The 23,345-nt window shown below is 38.6% G+C and overlaps 1 protein-coding gene across 2 annotated transcripts in view; it reads left to right on the top strand.

Moving 5' to 3' along the window:
* The window catches only part of DHX36 (DEAH-box helicase 36), a 55,171-nt gene that overhangs the window by 21,578 nt on the left and 10,248 nt on the right, over positions 1-23,345 (top strand). For both annotated transcript variants that reach the window (XR_013974998.1, XM_080915485.1), the window contains exons 15-22: positions 507-650; positions 2,487-2,604; positions 9,039-9,137; positions 10,363-10,536; positions 10,677-10,763; positions 13,665-13,748; positions 15,912-16,011; positions 16,111-16,201. Coding sequence is in view for 1 of the 2 variants with exons in the window: in XM_080915485.1 (XP_080771611.1) it covers positions 507-650; positions 2,487-2,604; positions 9,039-9,137; positions 10,363-10,536; positions 10,677-10,763; positions 13,665-13,748; positions 15,912-16,011; positions 16,111-16,201 (897 nt within the window). In the remaining variant the exon portion in view is untranslated. The remainder of the gene's footprint in view (positions 1-506; positions 651-2,486; positions 2,605-9,038; positions 9,138-10,362; positions 10,537-10,676; positions 10,764-13,664; positions 13,749-15,911; positions 16,012-16,110; positions 16,202-23,345) is intronic.

The following is a 23,345-nucleotide window of genomic DNA, read 5'->3' as shown; positions in this document are numbered from 1 at the left end:
TCATTTAACAAGTTATTTTCCAAACCTTCTGTAAAGAACTATGGGAACTGGAATAGCTTTAGTCCTTTTGTCTGTTCTTCAGTTAGGGATAGTATTATTGTATAATTTGCATGCTACCCTAAACATTTCTAATCATCTTCTGGAGGTATTTATAGCTAAGTTGCTGAAATGTTATTTCTAGAAGTTGCTGTTAACCATAGTTACTTTAGGGCTTCAGAGGTAGGCATAACATGGTGGACGTGATAAGATGGTTGTGGTCACAGAAGAATGTAGCGTGTGATGTAATCACTTCGCTACCACTATACATAGGAACAGTGTACTGTCAGGTGCTTGACTGCTGTATACTGAAAAAATATTGAAATATGTGAGAAGAGTAGGCAAAGGCCTGAACTAATAAAATGCACTTGATCCAATGAAAAAGGATTTTAAACAAATTTGTGTGTAGGCTTAGTATAGTTTTATCTTTTGATGTACTTTTTAATATTTTGTGTATCTTTTTCAAACAGCATCACCATAGATGATGTGGTTTATGTAATAGACGGAGGGAAAATTAAAGAAACACACTTTGATACACAGAACAACATCAGTACCATGTCTGCTGAATGGGTTAGTAAAGCTAATGCCAAACAGAGGAAAGGGAGAGCTGGAAGGTAAGACAGAAATGTTGTGCAAGAACATGTTGAGAATATGCAAAAAACATGTGAGCAAATTTAGAAGTATTATTAGAAGAGGTATCTTTCATAATATATTGAGCTCAACACATCTGTTCATCATCTGTCTAACTCATTCAGTTGAGTTAGATTCTGCATGGGAGCGAACATTTGGTATTTATCTACTCTTTGGTTGTATATCTTGGCTATTTTGATTAAAGCAGTACTCCATTGGCTATGCCAGAACCTCTGTTTTGTGCTGACTTGGATTCCTTTGCATGTACACTTAGGGAGCAGCACAGTTGTCATGTGTATCAAAATATTTGATGTTGGTGACAAAACCATAACTAGTGTTGTTGACAAATTTTTCCTTTATGCCCCCTCCCCCAACAATACCAGCATCTACCACCAGTTTCCAGGTTACTCCCCAACAAATCTGCACCTCCAAAGCCTGCCCCTGACACTTTACTTCCTACTAGCCACCAATAAGGAGGAAAGCAGAAGTTATGTTTGTACTGTGGCTCCCAGCACCGGCCAGTTATATTAAAGGCCATAATGGCCCCCCAATCAGATGTGCATTAGGCTAGACACCCCCTTCTTGCTTCTATAAATACTTGCCTGAAACTGGGCTCGCGGTCCCCTCCTGTGCTGCTGCGTCAGAGACAGTGGTGTGGTTCAAGCTCAAACTTGTAATAAAGAAACCCTAATGTGAATATATCAGAGTAACTCCTTGATGGTCTTTTGGAGTTCACCAATGCTTCCTGACATATTATAGGTTAAAAAAAAGTCAAAATGTTTTTGGTTGGTACATCATATCTTTGTTTTAAATGTGTGCTCAATCTATATAGTTGTGGCTTGTTTGCCGCATTTACAGTTTGTCTCTGTTTAATGTGATTTCCATCTAGTTTCTTATAATATGACATTGATATTTCACAAAGGTTGATTAGATTGAGAGAGCAGAAAAAAAACAAAACAAACAAACAGAAAAAACAGTGTACTGTGTAGTCCCTTTGGGAAATAGCCATTAGTTTCTTTGAGGCTTGTACTACCAGAGAAATGTTAGCTATGATATACTGAGTCTTTGCAGACTTATGCGCCACCCCCCAAATACCTGACAGTTTTAGATCTTTTATTGCTATAGTGGCCAGAGTCTTGAAATATTCTATTTAGAAATATATGACTTCTGTCATATCACTTGTGGCATAAAGTTGCAAACATAAAGTAATTTCTGAGAGCTCACTAAATTGAATACATTTAGATGCTTTTTAATTAACACATGTAGGTTCATCCAGTGCAGGCACTGTTAACAGACATGCTTAAGAGGGGTATTTCTTGTTACAACTCTAAACCCGAGCAGAATAAACATAGCAATTTTGAGCGAGGTCAGAGAACTTCAGAAATAAAAACCAAATTGTGGATGGGAATGTCTTCTATTGCTTTCTGGAGCTGCAGCATGAGACTGAGTTGTAGTGACCCGGAAGGACAGCTGTAGTTCAGAGTGATATATTACATGCTATATAAGGACTAAAAGAGATGCTTGGAGGCTTAGAGAACAAAATAAGAATTACAAATGGGCTGATATGATTAATATTCATATATTCAAGTATATTATACTATACTTAAGATTAAAAGAAACCAGAACTTCAAAAACAAAATAAAATTTGGTTATTGGATTTAGGAACATTCCAAATAGATATGCGGGGATTGAGTTTCACAGACCTGAAGTAATAATGATGTGTAGTTTGTGAGGAAACTACTGTGGAAGGTCCTGGGTACTTTCCTCCCGTCTCCCTTTGGTGTTCTAAAAGTCTTGACACTTTTCTCTTTCTTTTTAAGAGTTCAGCCTGGTCATTGTTACCATCTGTATAATGGGCTTAGAGCAAGTCTTCTCGATGACTACCAACTACCAGAAATTTTGAGAACTCCTTTGGAAGAACTTTGTTTGCAAATAAAGGTATATTAATTGGGAGAATTAGCAAATGACATGGAGGGAGGTGTTATAGTTTTCACCATTTTTAATAGAAAAAGTATAGTATGAACCTACACAAAGGGGTTGTTTTTATGTACTTCATTTTGCTCATGTAAGGAAACTACTTGAACTTCCTTCTTAGGTATATCAAATAGTTGTTAATGTTAGAATCAGGGTACCTATGGTTGGTTCCCACTTTCTACTTGGAAACTTTGCTTTGCTTGATTGAGCAGATTACTGTACAAAATTCCTAAACAGTGTTGGACATATAGCAGTAATGCCAGCTACCCTTTATAAATTTTGTGGTTCAGAGGATTAAACCGCAGCTTTCTATTAGGCAAGCTCTCCCTTCCGCTTTTTTTTTTTTTTTTTTTTTTTTGGACATTGAGATGGTCTTAGTACTTGGCTCCAGCTGACTTTGAACTGTGGCTCCTCCTCTTTCTCAGCCTCTTGAGTAACTGGTATTACGGTCATTGGCTAGCTGTTCTTATGTCTTCAGATATTTCTCTCTCTTGCCTGTGTGCTCATGCTCTACAGCCCTGTTTCACAGTAATCAGCAATCAGCCCGTGGAAAATTTTATATCATGATAATTTCTGTCATCTATTGACTTGCTCATAAAAAAATGTAAGCTTTTGAATATTATGTCCTTTTCTTTTTATCTACCCAGAGATGTATAGAAGCATTCTGAGCCCCCCTTTTTTTCCCTTACACTTTATTTTAAAAAGAAGGTAGGGGATACATTTACCGATTTTTAAAGGCATTTAGGCATAACATTATATGAATAATTTTGCTAGTACTTAATTGTTTGATAGCATGCATAGAAATCCCACTAGTTACCATAAGGATGAAGTACATGTAGGACAGAACGTAATTTCTTCTTGGATATAGATTAAGCAAAATGATCTGTGAATACCAAGAATTACCACAAGGCTATGATCTTAGCTCTTGGATTATTAATGATTTGAGGTACAGATGTACCACACTCTGAGAGGGTGCTATATACATTTATGTTTTTCCCTAAGAAGAACTGAGGCTTTCATTTTTCCCCCCTGTTTGGCCTTTGTTTTTCTTGAGCTTCATATAGTCTGTGAGTTGTTTCTGGGGTGTTCAGAACTTTTGGGGTGAGTATCCAATTATCAGTGACTGCATATTATGTCTGTTCTTTTGTGACTGGTTTACCTCACTCAGGATGATATTCTCTAGATGCATTCATTTTCCTAGGAATTTTATAAAGTCATTGTTTCTGATAACTGAGTAGTACTCCATTGTGTAAATATACCACAATTTTTGTATCCATTCATCTACTTAAGGATATCTGGGTTCTTTTCAGCTTCTGGCTATTATAAATAGAGCTGCTATGAACATTCTGGTGCATGTGTCTTTGTTATATGTTGGGGTATATGCCCAGAGGTGGAATATATGGTCTTGAGGTAGGACTATGTTCAATTTTCTGAGGAACCAACAGATTGATTTTCAGAGTGGTTGTACCAGTTTACAACCCCACCAGCAGTGTAGAAGTGCTTTTGAATATTCCTCTTTCTCCACATCCTCACCAGCATCTGCTGTCATCTGAGTTCTTGATCTTAACCATTCTGACTGGTGTGAGGTGGAATCTCAGGGTTCTTTGATTTGCATTTCCCTGATGGCTAAGGATGTCAAGCACTTCCTTAGACGCTTCTCAGCCATTCGATATTCCTCAATTGAGAAATTTTTGTTTAAGTCTGTACCCCATTTTTTAATAGGATTGCTTGATTCTCTGGTGTCTAACTTCTTGAGTATTTGTATACCTTAGATATTAGGCCTCTATGTGATGTGGGGTTAGAAAAGATCTTCTCCCACTCTGTTGGCTGCACTTTTGTTTTCTTGACAGTGCCCTTAGCCTTACAGAAACTTTGCAATCTCTTTAACTCCTATTTGTCAATCTTTGACCTTAGAGCATGAGCCATTGGTGTTCTATTTAGAAAATTTTCCCCTGCGCCTATGTGTTCTAAGGTTTTCCCTATTTTCTCTTCTAATATTTTCAGTGTACCTGGTTTAATGTGGAGATCTTTGATCCACTTCCACTTGAGCTTTGTACAAGGAGATAAGAAAGGGTCTATTTTCATTGTTCTGCATGCTGAGTGCCAGTCGGACCAACACCTTTTGTTGAATAGGCTATCCTTTTTCCATTGAATGTTTACAGCTCCTTTGTCAAAAATCAAGTGACCATATATGTGAGGGCTCATTTCTGGATCTTCTATTCTACTGATCCAACTGCGTATCTCTGTACCAGTACATGCAGTTTTTAGCACAATTGCCTTGTAATATAGCTTGAGGTCAGGGATCATGATTCCCACAGATGTTTTCTTGTTGAGGATGGATTTCGCTATTCTAGGTTTTTTGTTATTCCAGAAGAAATTGCACATTGCTCTTTCCAACTCTATGAAGAATTGGGTTAGAATTTTGATGGGGATTACATTGGATCTGTAGATTGCTTTTGGTAAGATGGACATTTTTAAAATGTTGATCCTTCCAATCCATGAGCATGGGAGATCTTTCCATTTTCTGAGATCTTCCTTGATTTCCTTCTTCAGAGATTTGAAGTTCTTGTCATACAGGTCCTTCACTTGCTTAGTTAGAGTCACACCAAAGTATTTCATATTGTTTGTGACTAGTATGAAGGGTATCTTTCCCCTAATTTCTTTCTCTGCATGCTTGTCCCTAGAATAGAGGAAAGGTCCTGATTTGTTTGAGTTAATTTTATATCCAGCAGCTTTGCTGAACTTGTTTAGCAGCTCTAAAAGTTCTCTGCAAACAGTGATATTTTTACTTCTTCCTTTCCAATTTGCATTCCTTTGATTTCCTTTTGCTGTCTAATTTCTCTGGCCAGGACTTCCAGTACTCTGTTGAATGGGTAGGGGAAGAGTGGGCAACCTTATTTACTCCCTGATTTTTGTGGGATTGCTTCAAGTTCCTTACTGTTAAGTTTGATGTTGGCTATTGGTTTCCTGTATATTGCTTTTATTATGTTTAGGGATGGGCCTTGGATTCCTGTTGTTTCCAAGACTTTTAACATGAAGGGGTGTTGAATTTTGTCAAATGCTTTTTCAGCATCTAGTGAGATGACCATGTTAGTTTGTTCTTTGAGTGTGTTTATATGGTGGACTACATTGATGAATTTCAGTATATTAAACCATCCCTGCATGCCAGGGATGAAGGCTACTTGATCATGGTGAATGATCGTTTTGATGTGTTCTTGGATTCAGTTTGCAAGGATTTTGTTGAGTATTTTTGCATCAATGTTCATAAGTGAGATTGGTCTGAGGTTCTCTTGTCTCTGTGTGTTTTAGGAATGAGGGTTATTGTAGCCTCAAAAAATGAGTTAGGTAGTTAGAGCCACACTCTGACTCTATTTTGTGGAATAGTTAGTTTGGAGAGTATTGGTATTAGGTCGTCAATATATGTCTGATAAAATTCTGCACTGAATCCATCTGAAATTGGCCTTTTTTTGGTTGGAGGGCTTTTGATGACTGCTTCTATTTCTTTAGGTGTTATGGAATTATTTAGATGGTTTACCTGGTCCTGGTTTAAGTTTAGTATCTGGTATCTGTCTAGGAATTCATTCATTTCCTCCAGATTTTTTAGCTTTGTTTAGTATAAGCTTTTGTAGTAGGATCTAATGATTTCTTGAATTTCCTGTTTCAGTTATTATGTCTCCATTTCTGATTTTGTTTATTTGGATACTCTCTCTTTGCCCTCTACTTAGTCTGGCTAAGGGTTTGTCAATCTTGTTAATTTTCTCAAAGAACCTGCTCTTGGTTTTGTTGATTCTTTGAATGGTTCTTTTTATTTCTATTTGGTCGATTTCTGCCCTAATTTTGATTATTTCTTGCCGTCTACTCCTCTTGAGTGCATCTGCTTCCTTTTGTTCTAGAGCTTTTAGCTGTGCTATCAAGGTGCTGGTGTATGCTCTCTCCAGTTTCTTTTTGGAAGCATTCAGAGCTATGAGTTTTCCTCTCAGTACTGCTTTCATTGCATCCCATAGGTTGGGGTATGTTGTGTTTTTATTTTTATTAAATTTTAGATAATCCTTAATTTCTTTCTTTAATTCTTTGACCATGCTATCGTTTAATAGAGCCTTGTCAGTTTCCGTGTGTATATGGGCTTTTTGTTGTCTTTGTTGTTATTAAAGATTAGCCTTAGACCATTGTGATCTGATAGGATGCACGGGAGTATTTCAATCTTCTTATATCTATTGAGGCTTGTTTTGGGACCGATTATATGGTCAGTTTTGGAGTAGGTTCTGTGAGGTGCTGAAAAGAAGATATATTCCTTGTTTTAGGATAAAATGTTCTGTAGATATCTATTAATTCAAATTGGTTCATAACCTCTGCTAGTTTCACTGTGTCCTTGTTCAGTTTCTGCTTCCATGATCTGTCCATTGATGAGAGTGCGGTGTTGAGGTCTTCCACTATCATTGGGTGGGGTGCAATGTATTTTTTGAGGTTTAGTAGGGGTTTTTTTATGAATATGGGTGCTCTTTTATTTGGAATATGTATGTTAAGGGTTGAACGTTTCTCTTGACAAATTTTCTCTGTAATGAGTACAAAGTGTCTTTTTTATCATTTTTTATAACTTTTGGTTGAAAATCTTACTTTATTCGATATTAGAATGCTTACTCCAGCTTGTTTCTTGGGGCCGATTGCCTTGAAGTTTTTTTCCCAACATTTTACTCTGATATAGTGTCTTTTTGTGTCTCCAAGATGAATTTCCTGTATGCAGCAAAATGCTGAATTCTGTTTATGTATCTAGTCTATAGCCTATGTCTTTTTATTGGGGAATTGAGATTTTAAGGAATAGTGGTTGCTGTTTCCTGCTATTTTTGCTTTTAGAGGTAGAACTGTGCCTGAGTGTGTTTCTTATTTTTGTTTTCTTGCTTAGTTTTTTTTCTTCTTTTTACTAGGATGTTTTACTCCTTGTGCTGGGTTTTCCACCTATAATTTGTTGTAGTGCTGGGTTTGTGGTCAGATATGGTGTAAATATAATTTTGTCTTGGAATATCTTGGTCTCTCTGTCTATGGTGATTGAGAGTTTTGCTGGGTATAGCAGCTTGGGCTGACACTTGTGTTCTCTTAAGGTCTGCGTGATGTCTGTCCAGGATCTTCTACCTTTTATAGTCTCTTTTGAGAAGTCGGGTGTAATTCTGATTGGTCTGCCTTTATATGTTGCCTGACCTTTTTCCCTTACTGCTTTTAGTATACATTCTTTGCTTTGGACACTTGCTGTTTTAACTATTATGTGTCGGGAAGAATTTCTTTTCTGGTTCACTATTTGGAGTTCTGTAGGCTTCTTTTATGCTCATGGTCATCTCATTCTTAAGGGCAGGGTAGTTTTCTTCTACGATTTTCTTGAAGATGTGTACTGTGCCTCTCAGTTGATTTTTTTTCGCTTTCTTTTATTCCTATTATCCTTAGGTTTGGTCTTCTCTTTGTGTTCTGTATCTCCTGGACATTTTGGGTTAGGAGCTTGTTGGCTTTTGCTTAAGAGCTTTTTGGCTTTTGCATCTTCTCTGACTGTTTTGTTTATGTTTTCAACGTTGTCTTCGACCCCTGAGATTCTCTCTTCCGTCTCTTGTAGTGTGTTGGAGATTCTTGCATTTGTGACTCCTGATTTGTAACTTCTTTTTTTGGTTTTCCACCTCCAGAGTTGTCTCTTTTGGTGTTTTTTTTGCTTTCATTTCCATTTTCAATTCCTTTTTCAATTCCTTCATCCCTTTGGTTCCGTTTTCCTCTAGTTCTTTGATTTCTTTGAGTGGTTTTTTTTTTTTTTTTTTTTTTTGGTGTTTCCTCTTTTAAAAGCTTCTATTTGTTTATGGTTTTCCTCCTGTTCTTTTTTAAGTGAGTAATTCCCACTCTTCTCAGAGATCTCCATCATCATCTTGAGGTATGATTTCTGGTCTGAGTCTTCTTTTTCTGGAGTGTTTGACATTCTGCTATTTGCTTTGATGGGAGAGCTGGGTTCTGGTGTTGCCAGGTTATCTTGGTTTCCCTGGGGTAAGTTCTTTTGTTTTCCTCTTGCCATATTGTTGTCTGTGATTATACTGGTCTTGTTGTCAGTGATTGGTTCCTGTCTCTCCTGTGTACCTGTCCTGTGTCCCTGGATCTTCGCTGTCTTAGGTGGCAAATGGCTTGAGCGTTTGGTCTTCATGCAAGTGCCTTCCGGGCGGACACCGAGTCCCTACTGCAGAGTTCCTTTTTCCCTTGACCAACGGGAGGGCTGTGCCAACCATGTGCTAGGCCCAGCCCTCTCTGCGCCTTGGCTACTCACAGTGAAGTCTCTCTAGGCCTGTGTCCGTGGATCTCCACTGTTCCCGGTGGCAAAATCTTGAATATTATGTCTTATGACTTTTTGATCCATGTAACTGTATTTGTGTCCACAGATCTTGCGGCTGGGTGGAATTGCTCATTTTCTGAGTAGGTTAATGGATCCACCGTCAGATGAGGCAGTGGTGCTCTCCATAAAACACCTAATGGAACTGGTAACTTTTTTTCTTTTTTCTTTTTTTTTTAGTGTAACTTGGAATTAGCATGTAAAACACTTACTTACAAGTTTTTATTACTCCAGGGTAGAGCACGGTCAGATTTTATATGACACCTTTCTTATGATTTTAAAAGTCAAGTCTTCCTGAGCTCTGTGGCAATGCTGGTAAATTACAGGATATCCTGAACATTCTCTATAGTGGTCTTCATTTGTGTTCTTGAAGTGGGTTGCTCTAGTCTTCTATTTCTCATTACCATAATGCTGTGTTGTCAGATTCAAGTAAGTAATTTAACTGTAATGTAGATAGTTTATAGAGGCAACTTTTATATTTTGAACAAATATGAACAATTGTCTTCTCTCTGTAATAATGCTGTAAATAATCCTTGAACTGCCATTCACTATCATATCTTGTTTACATTTAAGTTTTCTGGTTTGTTAGTCCTCTTTTTCCATTCCAAGAAACCCTATAAGTAACTACGTGATGACCGCCATCATGTGAGAGGTGCAGGACTGGCCTTAATGCCCAGAGTAGGAAGAGCAGTGTACAGGAGTAGAAGTGCTGTCCTTTACTCTCCTGCTGATTTAAACTGAGTCAGTTAGAGATTCACTGCCTTAGTTATATTCACACATACTCTTTACAGCACCTTTTTTCTCTACTGGACCATGTAGAGAAAAGTACTTTTCCTTATCTGTAAAGTCATGTTGGTTAGTCAGGGTTGGAGGGTGCTGAAGACATGTTTCTATATGTCACTGGTTTGGAAACCTTTGCTGTTGATAATTTTTTAAATTTGGATTTTGTAGCATTGTGGTAGGCTTTTAATACAATACACTGCTTGAAGAATAATAATTCTTATTTATTTGGTTGTGTCTTTATATTTCCCTGGTATCTTCAGGATACTTTTCTAGCTGAAACAGACATCATTCCTATGTGTGCTCCTTACCTCTTTCTGCACCACAACCCCTAAACTAGACTGTTAGGGACTGCATTTCACCCACTTGGTACCTTTAGAACTGCTTTACCACAGGGGATTTAATTTCTAACATAATACTTCCATGTCATAGATTCATTGTGTTTGTATAAGTTAGCCTTTGCTGACATTAAAATTTACTTGTTTGTTCGGTTTTTGTTGAAGGCACTTAAAACAATGCTTGAGGGCTTTGGGGTTTAGCTTTCATGGACTGTTTTGCTGGACCTACTGTAAGAGCAGACTCTTTCCTTTCAGAGTGCTTTGGATAAGCAAGAAGAATTGACACCTCTTGGTGTCCATTTAGCCCGACTGCCTGTTGAGCCACATATTGGAAAAATGATTCTGTTTGGAGCTTTGTTCTGTTGCTTGGACCCCGTCCTTACCATTGCTGCCAGTCTCAGCTTTAAAGATCCCTTTGTCATTCCCTTGGTAAGAGACACAGAAATGGGGCTGAGCACTTGTAATACCAAGTGTATTTACTGTTCGAATCTGTGTTTCACTAGATTTTCAGTAAAATATCTATCATTATTACGTCAGAAAATTGTAAGCTAATATTGTTAATGTTTTAGGGAAAAGAAAAGATAGCAGATGCTAGAAGAAAGGAACTGGCGAAGGAAACCAGAAGTGATCACCTAACGGTTGTGAATGCCTTTGAGGTAAGGTAACATACTGTCCTGCTTTATGGAAGGTTGCTCAAGAGCATGTTGTAAAATACTTTTAAATGACCATTTTATATCTCAGGGATAAAATGAAGAGCGTGGTTTAAATTTTCTGAACATTTTATAAAAATGAACTGTCTTATACAAGAGCTCATCTTTCCTCTTTTGGGCTTATATAAAAAGTAAGATGGACACAGTTGATCACCTTATCTTGTTTTTCATATGTGATGTTCCTTTGTGTCTTTGCCTTATATTCATTATAGTCTGTCCATTAATTCCTACTCTTTAGTCAGTGATAGACTATCAAAATCGTATATAAACGTGTGTGTGTACAAACATACTGATACACACATGTGTATGTATAGAAATACAACCTTGGTTTATATGTTACCTGTGTATAATATGATTTTTAGGGCTTACCATATACTGCTCAGTTTTTTTATTTTTGGTTTTTTGTTGTTTTTTGTCCAAATGACTGATCTATTGGAAAAAGTGGAATATTGAAATCACCTGCTATTAGTGGATTGATGTTAGTCTCTGTCTTTAATTTTAGTAATGTAGCTTAAGTTTTAAAGTTATTATTAACAGGTGTGTGTTGACTACAATCATTGTGTTGTTTTTGGTGGTTGTACTCTTGGTAAAACTTCTCGTTTCTCATGGTGATACTTATTTCTGTCCTTAGTCCTCCTCTCAACGCAACAGATTGTCTCCTGTGGTTTTTTTTTTTTTTTTTGAGATTTGGTCTAGTCAGTATACTTTCTTTGTTTCTTAAAACTTTATTTAAAAACAACAGAGATGCATATACAGAATTTTAAAAGCATTTGGCATAAAACTATATGAATATATTTTTGTCAGTACTTGATTTATTTAAAGGATTGATCATATGCTTTGAAATCTTACTACTTACAATGAACATAAAGTACATGTAAAACATAACATAGAAATAGTCTTAAGTTTTCTTGGTCTGTAAAGATTAAACATAATGATTTTTAAAAACCAAGAATTGCCACAAGGCTATCTTCTTAGCTCTTGAGTTATTAATGATTTAAGGTCTAGGTGTACCCCACTCTGAGAGGGTGCTATACACTTTTTTTTTTCCTAAGGAGGATTTAAAATTCCACTTTTTGGCCTTTCTTTTTCTGAGCTTCATATGGTCTGTGAGTTGTTTCTGAGGTGTTCAAGAGCTTTTTGGGGCTAGTATCCAATTATCAGTGACTGCATATTATGTCTGTTCTTTTGTGACTGGGTTATCTCACTCAGGATGATATTCTCTAGATGCATTCATTTTCCTAGAAATTTCATAAAGTTACTGTTTCTAATAGCTGAGTGTACTCCATTGTGTAAATGTACCACAATTTCTGTATCCATTCATCTACTGAAGGACATCTGGGTTCTTTCCAGCTTCTGGCTATTATAAATAGAGCTGCTATGAACATTGTGGTGCATGTATCTTTGCTGTATATTGGAGTGTCTCTGGGGTATATGCCCAGAAGTGAAATAGCTGGATCTTCAGGTAGTACTATGTCCAATTTTCTGAGGTATCGCCAGACTGATTTCCAGAGTGGTTATATCAGTTTACAACCCCACCAAGAGTGGAGGAGTGTTCCTCTTTCTCCACAACCTCGCCAGCATCTGCTGTCATTTGAGTTTTGGATCTTGGCCAATCTGACTGGTGTGAGGTGGAATCTCAGGGTTGTTTTGATTTTTATTTCCCTGATGGCTAAGGATGTCGATTACTTCCTTACATGCCTCTCAGCCATTCGATATTCCTCAATCGAGAATTCTTTGTTTAGCTCTGTGCCCCGTTGTTTAAGAGGATTGTTTGACTCTCTGGCCCATGAGCATAGGTTTTTTTGAAGGCTATTTATACTGTGATAACTTTCTCTCCTTCACCCATGATGGTTATTTTACAGGGTATGTTAGTCTAGATTTGCTGTCTTAATTTTAATTTTTTAGAACTGTATTGCTCCAAAACTTATTTAATCTTTTCTTTCTATGTTTCCTTTTTATTATTATTTTTTATTTTTAATTTTCTTTTTATAGTCCAGTTATTATTCCCCTCCCAGTTCTCTATCTGACTGTTCCTCATTTCATACCTCCTTCTCACCCCACTATCCCTGTCTCCAAGAGGATGTCCTCAGTCACACCCACACTGAGCAGACCTCCCCACTCCCTGGGGCCTCAATTCTTTCAAGGGTTAGGTGTGTGTGAGTCTTCTCTGCCTGAGGACAGATCAGGCAGTCCACTGCTGTATATGAGTTAGGGGCCTCATATCAGCTGGTGTATGCTGCCTGGTTGGTGACTCAGTTCTAAGAGATCTCAGGGGTCCAGGTTAGTTGAGAATGCTGATCTTTCTGTGGGGTCGCCCTCCTCCTCAGCTTCTCCCAGATTTTCCTTATTTTTTTTTTTAAGCTTTAAGTTGTATTCATTTTTGTTGGGGGAGCGTTGACAGTGAAGACAGTTTGTGAGAGCTCTGTCTCCCCTCTCACAATATGGAGATGAAGGGATCTGACTTTGGTTTTCAAGCTTGGATTCGAGGACCTACCTCCTGAGCTTTCTTGCGGACAGCCTCTCCTCCTTTGCTTATTCTGTTAAGAAACCATAGTTTTAAATTGGAAATATAATGGATTGAAATTTGTTTGCTAATACAGTTTTTTAATGAATGCTTGATATTACGGTAGAAAGATTTTATGTTAAATATACAGTATGTCAGCAATGCTAGGTATTGGCATCATAAGAAGCTTCATGTGTTTGTTCTGAATTTCAAAATTCTTTGACATGTTTTACAGAGAAAGTGGGACACCAGCAAAGAAACTGTTAGTAAAATAAGATGGAAACTACTTAGTAGTATTTGGTGTGGCAAACCATGTGAGTTTCTTTATTTCTTTTGTCCAATAGGGTTGGGAAGAAGCTAAACGACGTGGTTTCAGATATGAAAAAGACTACTGCTGGGAATATTTCCTCTCCTCAAACACACTACAGGTAATACTGGAAGATGTACTTGTTCCGTAGACTAGATTAGTATATATACATCTGTTTTGTCCAATTTTATTTGTAGGAAGCATTAACTACATTAACTTGTGTGTGTGTTTGTGTGAATGTGTGAAGAAATTAACATTTTAATAAAAAATGCCTGGTTACCAGAGAGTGAAAATGATGTGACAATTCAGAAAGATACTGCAGCCCAGAGCTACAGTGACATAGCCTATTTCACATATCCAGTAAAACAAGGAAAAGAAAATAATCTACTAAGAGTGAACTTTGACAATGGACAGACAAACTAAGAAATGAAGTAGAAGGTTAAAGAGCACAACAAAACAGGAAAGCAGACTCTTAATATTAAAAAAAAAAAAAGCTTTATAAGTAGTTAGGATGTGGATGCAGCTAAAAACATAATTTTAAAGTGATAAATAAAATGTTGAAGGACAAGACTATTCTCTATCAGTGTTTCATGTGTAATGGGAACTTACCCAGACATATATCAATAGCCATTCCCTGAAATGGTATAGCAAAATGTCAACTATGCCTAAAAATTATGGAAAGATGGATGCCGAAATCCAGGTTGCCTATGTGAATAGCATATGCAGTGGAGATGTGAGTCAATTGTAAAGAGAAAAAATGAACATTCAGGAAAGCACTAAAGAAATGTCCTCTGAAAACAGCCACTGACAAGGACTCAGTGACTATTTCATGTCACATGACTGACGCTGCACACTAGAGCTGTTTGACATACAGAAGGAACAGGAGTGATGGGAACTGCACTGTGAGGACTGCATGGAGAGATGGTTGCCCTAAGATAACAATGCTGTGCTGACTGGAGGAGGTGGCCATCCATTCATTTAGAAGAATAACGTGGGGAAACTAAGTTACACCTCTTGTAAAAGGAATACTTACATTTTACCAATTTTTGTAATTATAGTCTCTTTGTTTGAATTTGAAGATGTTCTTTTAAAAGATGTTTCTGCAATTGTGAAAACAGATTAATCTGTACCGTTTTCATTTCTGTAGAACTAAAGTTAATTATGCTTTAGAAAAACTTTTGGTTCAGTCTAGCTTCTAGCCTAGGCTGGCCTGGAACCCTCAGTTCTTCTCTCTGAGCCTCAAGTTGCTTGAAGTGTAGACTTGTACTGCAGTGCTGAGCTAACAAGAGCTTTTATAATGTTAAAAGCTGATCTCAAGGTAGGAGTGGTACAATATGCCTATCATCCTATCACTCAGATGAAGACAGGAAGATATCAGGAATTCAGGGCCAGCCTCAGCTTCAGAGTGTAAGGCCAGCCTGGGCTATATAAGATCCTGTTTCAAAAACTCAATAAACAAAAACAAGAAACAAAATAAATAGGATCTCATTCTTAGACTGTGCTTCTTTCTAATTCTTCTGTTGGTGTATGTGCATAGTTTCTACAGTATTGTGACTTTGAAGATTACTGAAGTGGCGGGGGGGACAATTTTCCACTATACTGAGCCACCCATTATTTCTGCTTAAGGCTTTCTCTTATGGGAAATGTTCCTGTGCTGGCATATTAACAGTTGTTAAGCTTGGTAATTATTGTGGGGGAGGGGTTCTATTTGTTTTTGAAAGCAGAGTAAAAGAAAATTCTAATGTGTCTTGCAAAATGGAGCAATTCTTTAAACATTACTGGATGTTTTGTTCCTTATATCATTCAGTTTTTTTTTTTCCACCAAATAGTAATTTAGACTTGTAGGCCATGTGTTTTAAGATACAGAAGAAGACAGAAGCAACCACAAAGAATATAGAAAGTAGAAATAGTTGTGTTCCAATAAAATTTATTTGCAGAAATAAATTTTATTTATTTTTGTGATTTATCAATTCCCTCCTTAAATGGTCATATTTTAACTGCTGAGCTACTGGTTAAAAACTTTTGCTGCAAGGATCCAAGTTGATTTCCACCACCTGAGTCTTGCAGATCTTAGCTGACTGTGAATCTAGCTATGTTATAGGTGGTCTGAAGACTTCAGTCCTCCGCAGGCACCAAGACTGACACTAAATACACATACACATATAATTAAAATAAGTCTAGCTTTACATTTGTAAAGCAGGAGAAGCTAAGAACTAAATTGAGATGAGTGTGATTTAAAGGCCCTATACACGAAAGGTTTCTAGCTGTTACCATTGCTCTCTAGATGCTGCATAACATGAAGGGACAGTTTGCTGAGCATCTTCTTGGAGCTGGATTTGTAAGCAGTAGAAGTCCCAAAGATCCAAAAGCTAATATAAACTCAGGTAAAGAAAAACAAAACAAACAACACAAAAGTCACTTACCATTAATGGTCCAGTGCTTCAGTGTTTTAATTTCTCCCCTCTACTTTTCCTTCCTTATAGATAATGAGAAGATAATTAAAGCTGTCATCTGTGCTGGCTTATATCCTAAAGTTGCTAAAATCCGACTAAATTTGGGTAAAAAGAGGAAAATGTAAGCATTGAAGATTTTACGATCTACTCACAGCTCTTTCTGCATCATTGAAACCCTCTAGTAGAAATGGATTCTTTTATTTTTAACTTTATTTTTAAAAACAAAGATAAATATACAGATTTTTAAGCATTTTTGCATAAAAATATACAAACATTTTTTATAAGGTTGTAATTAAGTATTTGTGGGTACCTATACATACACATATGTATATATGTAATCATAATATAGGAAAAGAGGTTATTGATTTGAGATAGGAGAGAAACTGGGGGGGGGCTTTAGGAAAAAAAGGGGGATGTGATACAGTTCTATTTTAATTAAAATATATTCTTTTTTTTCTTGATCTTCACACAGTCTGTGGGTTGTTTCTGGGGTGTTCAGGGCTTTCTGGGGTTAGTATCCCATTATCACTGACTGCATATTATGTCTGTTCTTTTGTGACTGGGTTATCTCACTCAGGATGATATTCTCTAGATGCATCCATTTTCTTGAGAATTTCGTTAGGCCATTGTTTCTGATAGCTGAGTAGTACTCTATTGTGTAAATGTACCACAATTTTTGTATCCATTTATCTACTGAAGGACATCTGGGTTCTTTCCAGCTTCTGGCTATTATAAATAGAGCTGCTATGAACATTGTGGTGCATGTATCTTTGTTGTGTATTAAAGTGTCTCTGGGGTATATGCCCAGAAGTGGAATAACTGGGTCTTCTGGTAGTACTATGTCCACTTTTCTGAGGAACCGCCAGACTGATTTCCAGAGTGGTTGTATCAGTTTACAACCCCACCAACAGTGGAGAAGTGTTCCTCTTTCTCCACATCCTCGCCAGCATCTATTGTCATCTGAGTTTTGGATCTTGGCCAATCTGACTGGTGTGAGGTGGAATCTCAGGGTTGTTTTGATTTGCATTTCCCTGATGGCTAAGGATGTTGAGCACTTTCTTAGATGTTTCTCAGCCATTCGATATTCCTCAATTGAGAAATTTTTGTTTAAGTCTGTACCCCATTTTTTAATAGGGTTGTTTGATTTTCTGGTATCTTGCTTTTTGAGTTCTTTGTATCCCTTGGATATTAGGCCTCTATCTGTTGTGGGGTTGGTAAAGATCTTTTCCTACTCCGTTGGCTGCCGTTTTGTTTTCATGATAGTGTCTTTAACCTTACAGAGACTTTACAATCTCATTAAGTCCCATTTGTCAATCTTTGACCTTAGAGCTTGAGCTATTGGTTTTCTGTTTAGGAAATTTCTCCTGTACCTATGAGTTCTAAGGTTTTCCCGACTTTCTCATCTAATACTTTCAGTGTACCTGGTTTAATGTGGAGATCTTTGATCCACTTACACTTGAGCTTTGTACAAGGATATAAGAAAGGGTCTATTTTCATTCTTCTGCATGCTGAGTGCCAGTTGGACCAACACCATTTGTTGAATAGGCTGTCCTTTTTCCATTGAATGTTTACAGCTCCTTTTTCAAAAATCAGGTGACCATATACGTGAAGGCTCATTTCTAGATCTTCTATTATATTCCATTGATCCACGTCCCTATTTCTGTACCAGTACCATGCAGTTTTTAGCACAGTTGCCTTGTAATATAGCTTGAGGTCAGAAATAGTGATTCCGGCAGATGTTGTCTTGTTGTTGAGGATGGATTTCGCTATTCTAGGTCTTTTGTTATTCCAGATGAAATTGCACATTGCTCTTTCCAACTCAGTGAAGAACTGGGTTGGAATTTTGATGGGGATTGCATTGAATCTGTAGATTGCTTTTGGTAAGATGGCCATTTTTAAAATGTTGATCCTTCCAATCCATGAGCATGTCTCAGAGTAAAAGGGTGGGAAAAAAACCTTCCAAGCAAATGGCCCCAGGAAGCAAGCTGGAGTAGCCATTCTAATATCGAATAAAGTAGATTTTCAACCAAAAGTTATCAAAAAAGATAAGGAAGGACACTTTTTACTCATTACAGGGGAAATTTGTCAGGAGGAACTCTCAATCCTTAACATATATGCTCCAAATACAAAAGCACCGATATTCATAAAAGAAACCATACTAAAGCTCAAAAAATACATTTCGCCCCACACAATAATAGTGAGAGACCTCAATACCCCACTCTCACCAATGGACAGATCAGGGAAACAAAAACTGAACAAGGACACTGTAAAACTAGCAGAGGTTATAAACCAACTGGAATTAATAGATATCTACAGAACATATTATCCTAAAACAAAAGAATACACCTTCTCAGCACCTCATGGCACCTTCTCAAATATTGACCACATAATTGGTCACAAAATGAGCCTCAATAGATATACGAAGATCGAAATACTCCCATGCATCCTCTCAGATCACCATGGTCTAAGGCTGGTCTTTAATAACAACAAAGACAACACAAAGCCCACATACACATGGAAACTAAACAGTGTTCTGTTAAACGATAGCAGGGTCAAGGAAGAAATGAAGAAAGAAATGAAGGATTTTCTAGAATTCAATGAAAACGAAAACACAACATACCCAAACCTATGGGATGCAATGAAAGCAGTACTGAGAGGAAAACTCAAAGCTCTGAGTGCTTCCAAAAAGAATCTGGAGAGAGCATACACCAGCAACTTGACAGCACAGTTGAAAGCTCTAGGACAAAAGGAAGCAGATGCACCCAAGAGGAGTAGACGGCTAGAAATAATCAAACTTAGGGTAGAAATCGACCAAATAGAAACAAAAAGAACCATTGAAAGAATCAACAAAACCAAGAGCTGGTTCTTTGAGAAAATCACCAGATTGATAAACCCTTAGCCAGACTAACTAGACACAAAGAGAGCATATCCAAATTAATAAAATCAGAAAGGAAAGTGGAAAAATAACAAATGAAACTGAGGAAATTCAAGAAATCATCAGATTATACTACAAAAGCCTATACTCAACAAAGCTGGAAAATATGGAGGAAATGGATGAATTCCTAGACAGATACAAGGTACTAAAGTTAAATCAGGACCAGGTAAACCATCTAAATAATCCCATAACACCTAAAGAAATAGAGGCAGTCATCAAAAGCCTCCCAACCAAAAAGAGCACAGGTCCAGATGGGTTTAGTGCAAAATTGTATCAGACATTTATTGACAGCATAATACTAATACTCTCCAAACTATTCCACAAAATAGAATCAGATGGAAAATACCCATCTCATTTTTTGAGGCTATAATAACCCTCATTCCTAAACCACACAGAGACCCTACAAGGAAAGAGAACCTCAGACCAATCTCACTTATGAACATTGATGCAAAAATACTCAAAAAAATCCTTGCAAACTGAATCCAAGAACACATCAAAACGATCATTCACCATGATCAAGTAGTCTGCATCCCTGACATGCAGGGGTGGTTTAACATATGGAAATCCATCAATGTAATCCACCATATAAACAAACCCAAAGAAAAAAAACCACATGGTCATCTCACTAGATGCTGAGAAAGCATTTGACAAAATTCAACACCCCTTCATGCTAAAAGTGTTGGAAAGAACAGGAATCCAAGGCCCATCCCTAAACATAAGAAAAGCAATATACAGCAAACCAACAGCCAACATCAAACTTAACGGTGGAAAACTTGAAGCAATCTCAAACAAAAAAATCAGGGACTCGACAAGGCTGCTCACTCTCCACCTACCTACTCAACAAAGTACTGGAAGTCCTGGCCGGAGCAATTAACTCAAACAAATCAGTAGCTTTTTTATATTCAAAGGACACAATGTGGGGAAAGAAATTAGGAAAAAGATATCCTTCACAATAGTCACAAAAACTATGAAATACCTTGGTGTGACTAACTAAGCAAGTGAAGGAGCTGTGTGACAAGAACTTCAAACCTCTAAAGAAGGAAGTTGAGGAAGATCTCAGAAAGTAGAAATGGATTCTTTGGTAGTTTAGATGCATAGGAATTGGTGAGCATAGGGATCTGTTTCTAGTCACCTACCTGATCACCAGTTTACAAAATAGGTTAAAGATTGTGTGTGTGTGTGTGTGTGTGTGTGTGTGTGTGTGTGTGTGTGTGTGTGTGTGTTGATAGCTATTTGAATAAAAGTGTAATTCCATTCTTTGGAGAAAAGGAATGTGTGTCCAGTTAGACCTTGCGGCAGTTGGAGAGAACAGTGAAGAGTATTTCTGCCTCATAGTTTATGCTAGCATGGGTACTGACAGTCAGGAAGGCCACATGGGATTGAATTGTCACCCTGCGGAAGGTTTCTGTTCAGTAGTCATTGGCTCAGTTTGGTTTATTGATAATTTTATATTTTAATTTGGGTTTATTCTAAGGAGTTCACTCAAATGCGGGTCTTTACTAGCAATGGGGAAATTATGGCTTAAAACTGTGGTGAAAGGTCAGTGTAAATGAAAACAGTGGGGATCTTGTGATTATACAGTTAGAAAATACAGCTTGCCCGGAGTGACCAACATTAAGACCATGTTCTAGGGCTATGATTCTCAAAGTGGGGTGTGTCCCGCGCAACCGTCTCGCCTGCAAGAACGACGCGGCACACAAAATAGAATCCTTCTGCGGTAAACTTTATTAATCTGGAAAAACCGGTACTTGCTTCATGTAACGAAAAGGACGGGGAAAACCAAGAGATCCAAGGAGACGAACAAGACGAACAAGCTCCACGAGACGGCCGAAAACTACGAGGGGAAGAGAGGAAGAAAAGGGGGAGAGAGAGGGAGAGAGAGGCAGAAGAGAAAGGAAGAGAGAGAGGAGCTATCCAGCCCGTCCCCTATAAAAGGATCAGTCCTTGCCTTGGACGCGGAGCCCCCTGATTGGTTGAGACTCAGCAGGCCCTATGACGCCACGGGAAGAGGCGGAACTCATGAAGCGGAAGTTACCCGGCCTGTGCGCACATGGCTTGTTTACTGCTAACTCCAGCCAGATATCAGCGCCATCTTGTAATGGCGAATGCGTGGGAATGTGTGGGCGGCGCCCCACAGCCGGATATCCGCGCCACCTTGTAATGACGGAAGCGTGGGAATGTGTGGGCGGCGCCCCACATCTCCCCCTATCTTTTATACTTTAAGCAAAGTAGGACACCCATATTAGGAGGGCGGAGATAGAGGTCAAATCCTCATTAAGGTGTATAAAGACCATGTACAGGAGTAACCGCTAGGCCTTTTGTAGCCCGCAGTACACCTGACCTGTCCTCTGCCGTTTTTCTGAGGGAGGGACACTGGGGCAGGAAACCCTCATACAAATGGCTTATCTCCCGGAGAATACCCCGCGACCAGGGGTTTCTCAGTGCGATGCTAAGCTCGGCATCCCTCAAGGGCTGCTCAAACCAGACACTCTAATCCTGTGCAATGAACCGAAGTTCTAGGAGTGCAAGAGCTGTCTGGCCGGCGACCTACTGCTTAAGCAAAGACAAACAGATATCGGCTGATGCTGCATGTTCTAGAGCGACTGGCGCTTGGGCAGTAACCACCTTGTCTCTTTTTTGTTTGGGCCTCGAGCTTACAAACCAGCCAGAGAAGCAACGCAAGTCCGCAGCAAAGGATTGCTCCCAAGAGTCCCACCCCCACCCAAGTTAGTATCGGGGGTGAAAAGGTTAGGGGAGACTGTAGCATCAAGTTCCGCTGGAATTGGTTTCAGGACTGCCCACAGAATCGCCCATCTCGTCTCTTCTCTGGCTCTCTGGTTCCACCGCGTCAGGAGCAGGGCTGTCATCAGGAGTCTCTGCCGTTTTTCGCGTGAGCCTCTCGGGAACCCAGAAAGGATTATTTTCATCCTGAGGAAAAACACAAACAGCTCCCCTGGATCTTATCAACACAAGATCCGGTCCTTTCCATTCATTAGTTATGACATCTTTCCATTTTACCATCTCTTTTGGTTTATCCATGGGTAGGCAATGCCTTTCAGCTGCCGTATGGCCATGGTCATCAAGATTTAAAAAGTTTAAGGTGAACAGTGCCATGGATATTGCTGTCCTAGGCACGGGGGGCAAGGCCTGCATAACCCCCCCTTTCTGTTTTATTAGATATGATTTAAGAGTGCGGTGAGCACGTTCCACAATACCTTGTCCTTGTGGATTATACGGCAAACCTGTAAGATGAGTCACAGCCATCTGGCTACAAAATTGTTGAAATTTTTGTGAGGTAAAAGCCGGCCCGTTGTCTGTCTTTAAGAACTTTGGCTTACCCCAGGCACTCCAAGCCTCCAAGCAATGTTGGATGGCATGTGAGGCCTTTTCTCCAGATAAGGGAGTGGCTACAATTATTCCTGAACAGGTATCAATGGATACATGTACATATTGCAGCTTACCAAAGGCGGGGACATGGGTAACGTCCATTTGCCATATTTGAAGAGGCTGGATGCCCCGAGGATTAACCCCCGAGTGGGGCGCAGGCAGAAACTGACTGCAATTTTGGCAATTGACAACAATATCGCGAGCCTGTTTTCTGGAAATGGAAAAGCGGCGCCGCAAAGTTTCGGAAGTTACATGAAAGTTTTTGTGAAAACTTTTAGCAGCCTCTAGCGGCGAAGACATGGCTATAGCAATTATTTTTGTAGCCCTGTCTGCCAAATCATTGCCTTTAGCCATAGGTCCTGGCAATCCAGAATGAGCTCTAATGTGAGTAATAAAAAAGGGCGATCTTCTGGCTAGAAGGCAATTTTGAATTTGCGCGAAAATTGAGGCAACTCTGCTAGACGGTTTAATAATGCCAGCCGCCTCAAGCAAATTGACAGCATTAACAACATAAGACGAATCAGACACTATATTTATAGGCTCTGAAAAACGTTGTAAAACCTCAAGAACCACTAAGCATTCTACCACCTGTGGGGAGGTTTCTGTGTACTGCCTCGAGTAGACCTGACCGTTAACCACAAAAGCCCCCAGCCCAGTTTTGGAACCGTCAGTGTAAATAACTAACCCTTCTTTTAGGGGACTACAGGACGTTACTTTGGGAAAAACTACAGGTTGAGTTAAAGCAAACTGTAAAATTGGGTGTTTTGGGTAATGATTATCTATTTTTCCTGAAAAGGAAGTGACTAAGATAGCCCAATCATTTGAAGTGGCAGCAAGAGTGGAAACCTGCATGGCATTATAGGGAACAATTAACAGCTGTGGCTCACTGCCAAAATGCGTGATGGCAGATTTTAGCCCCCTCAGCGCTAATTGCGCCACAGCA

This window comes from Micromys minutus (assembly GCF_963924665.1).
Source record: "Micromys minutus genome assembly, chromosome: 4".
Lineage (NCBI taxonomy): Eukaryota > Metazoa > Chordata > Mammalia > Rodentia > Muridae > Micromys > Micromys minutus.
This window is presented reverse-complemented; position numbering and strand designations above follow the sequence as displayed.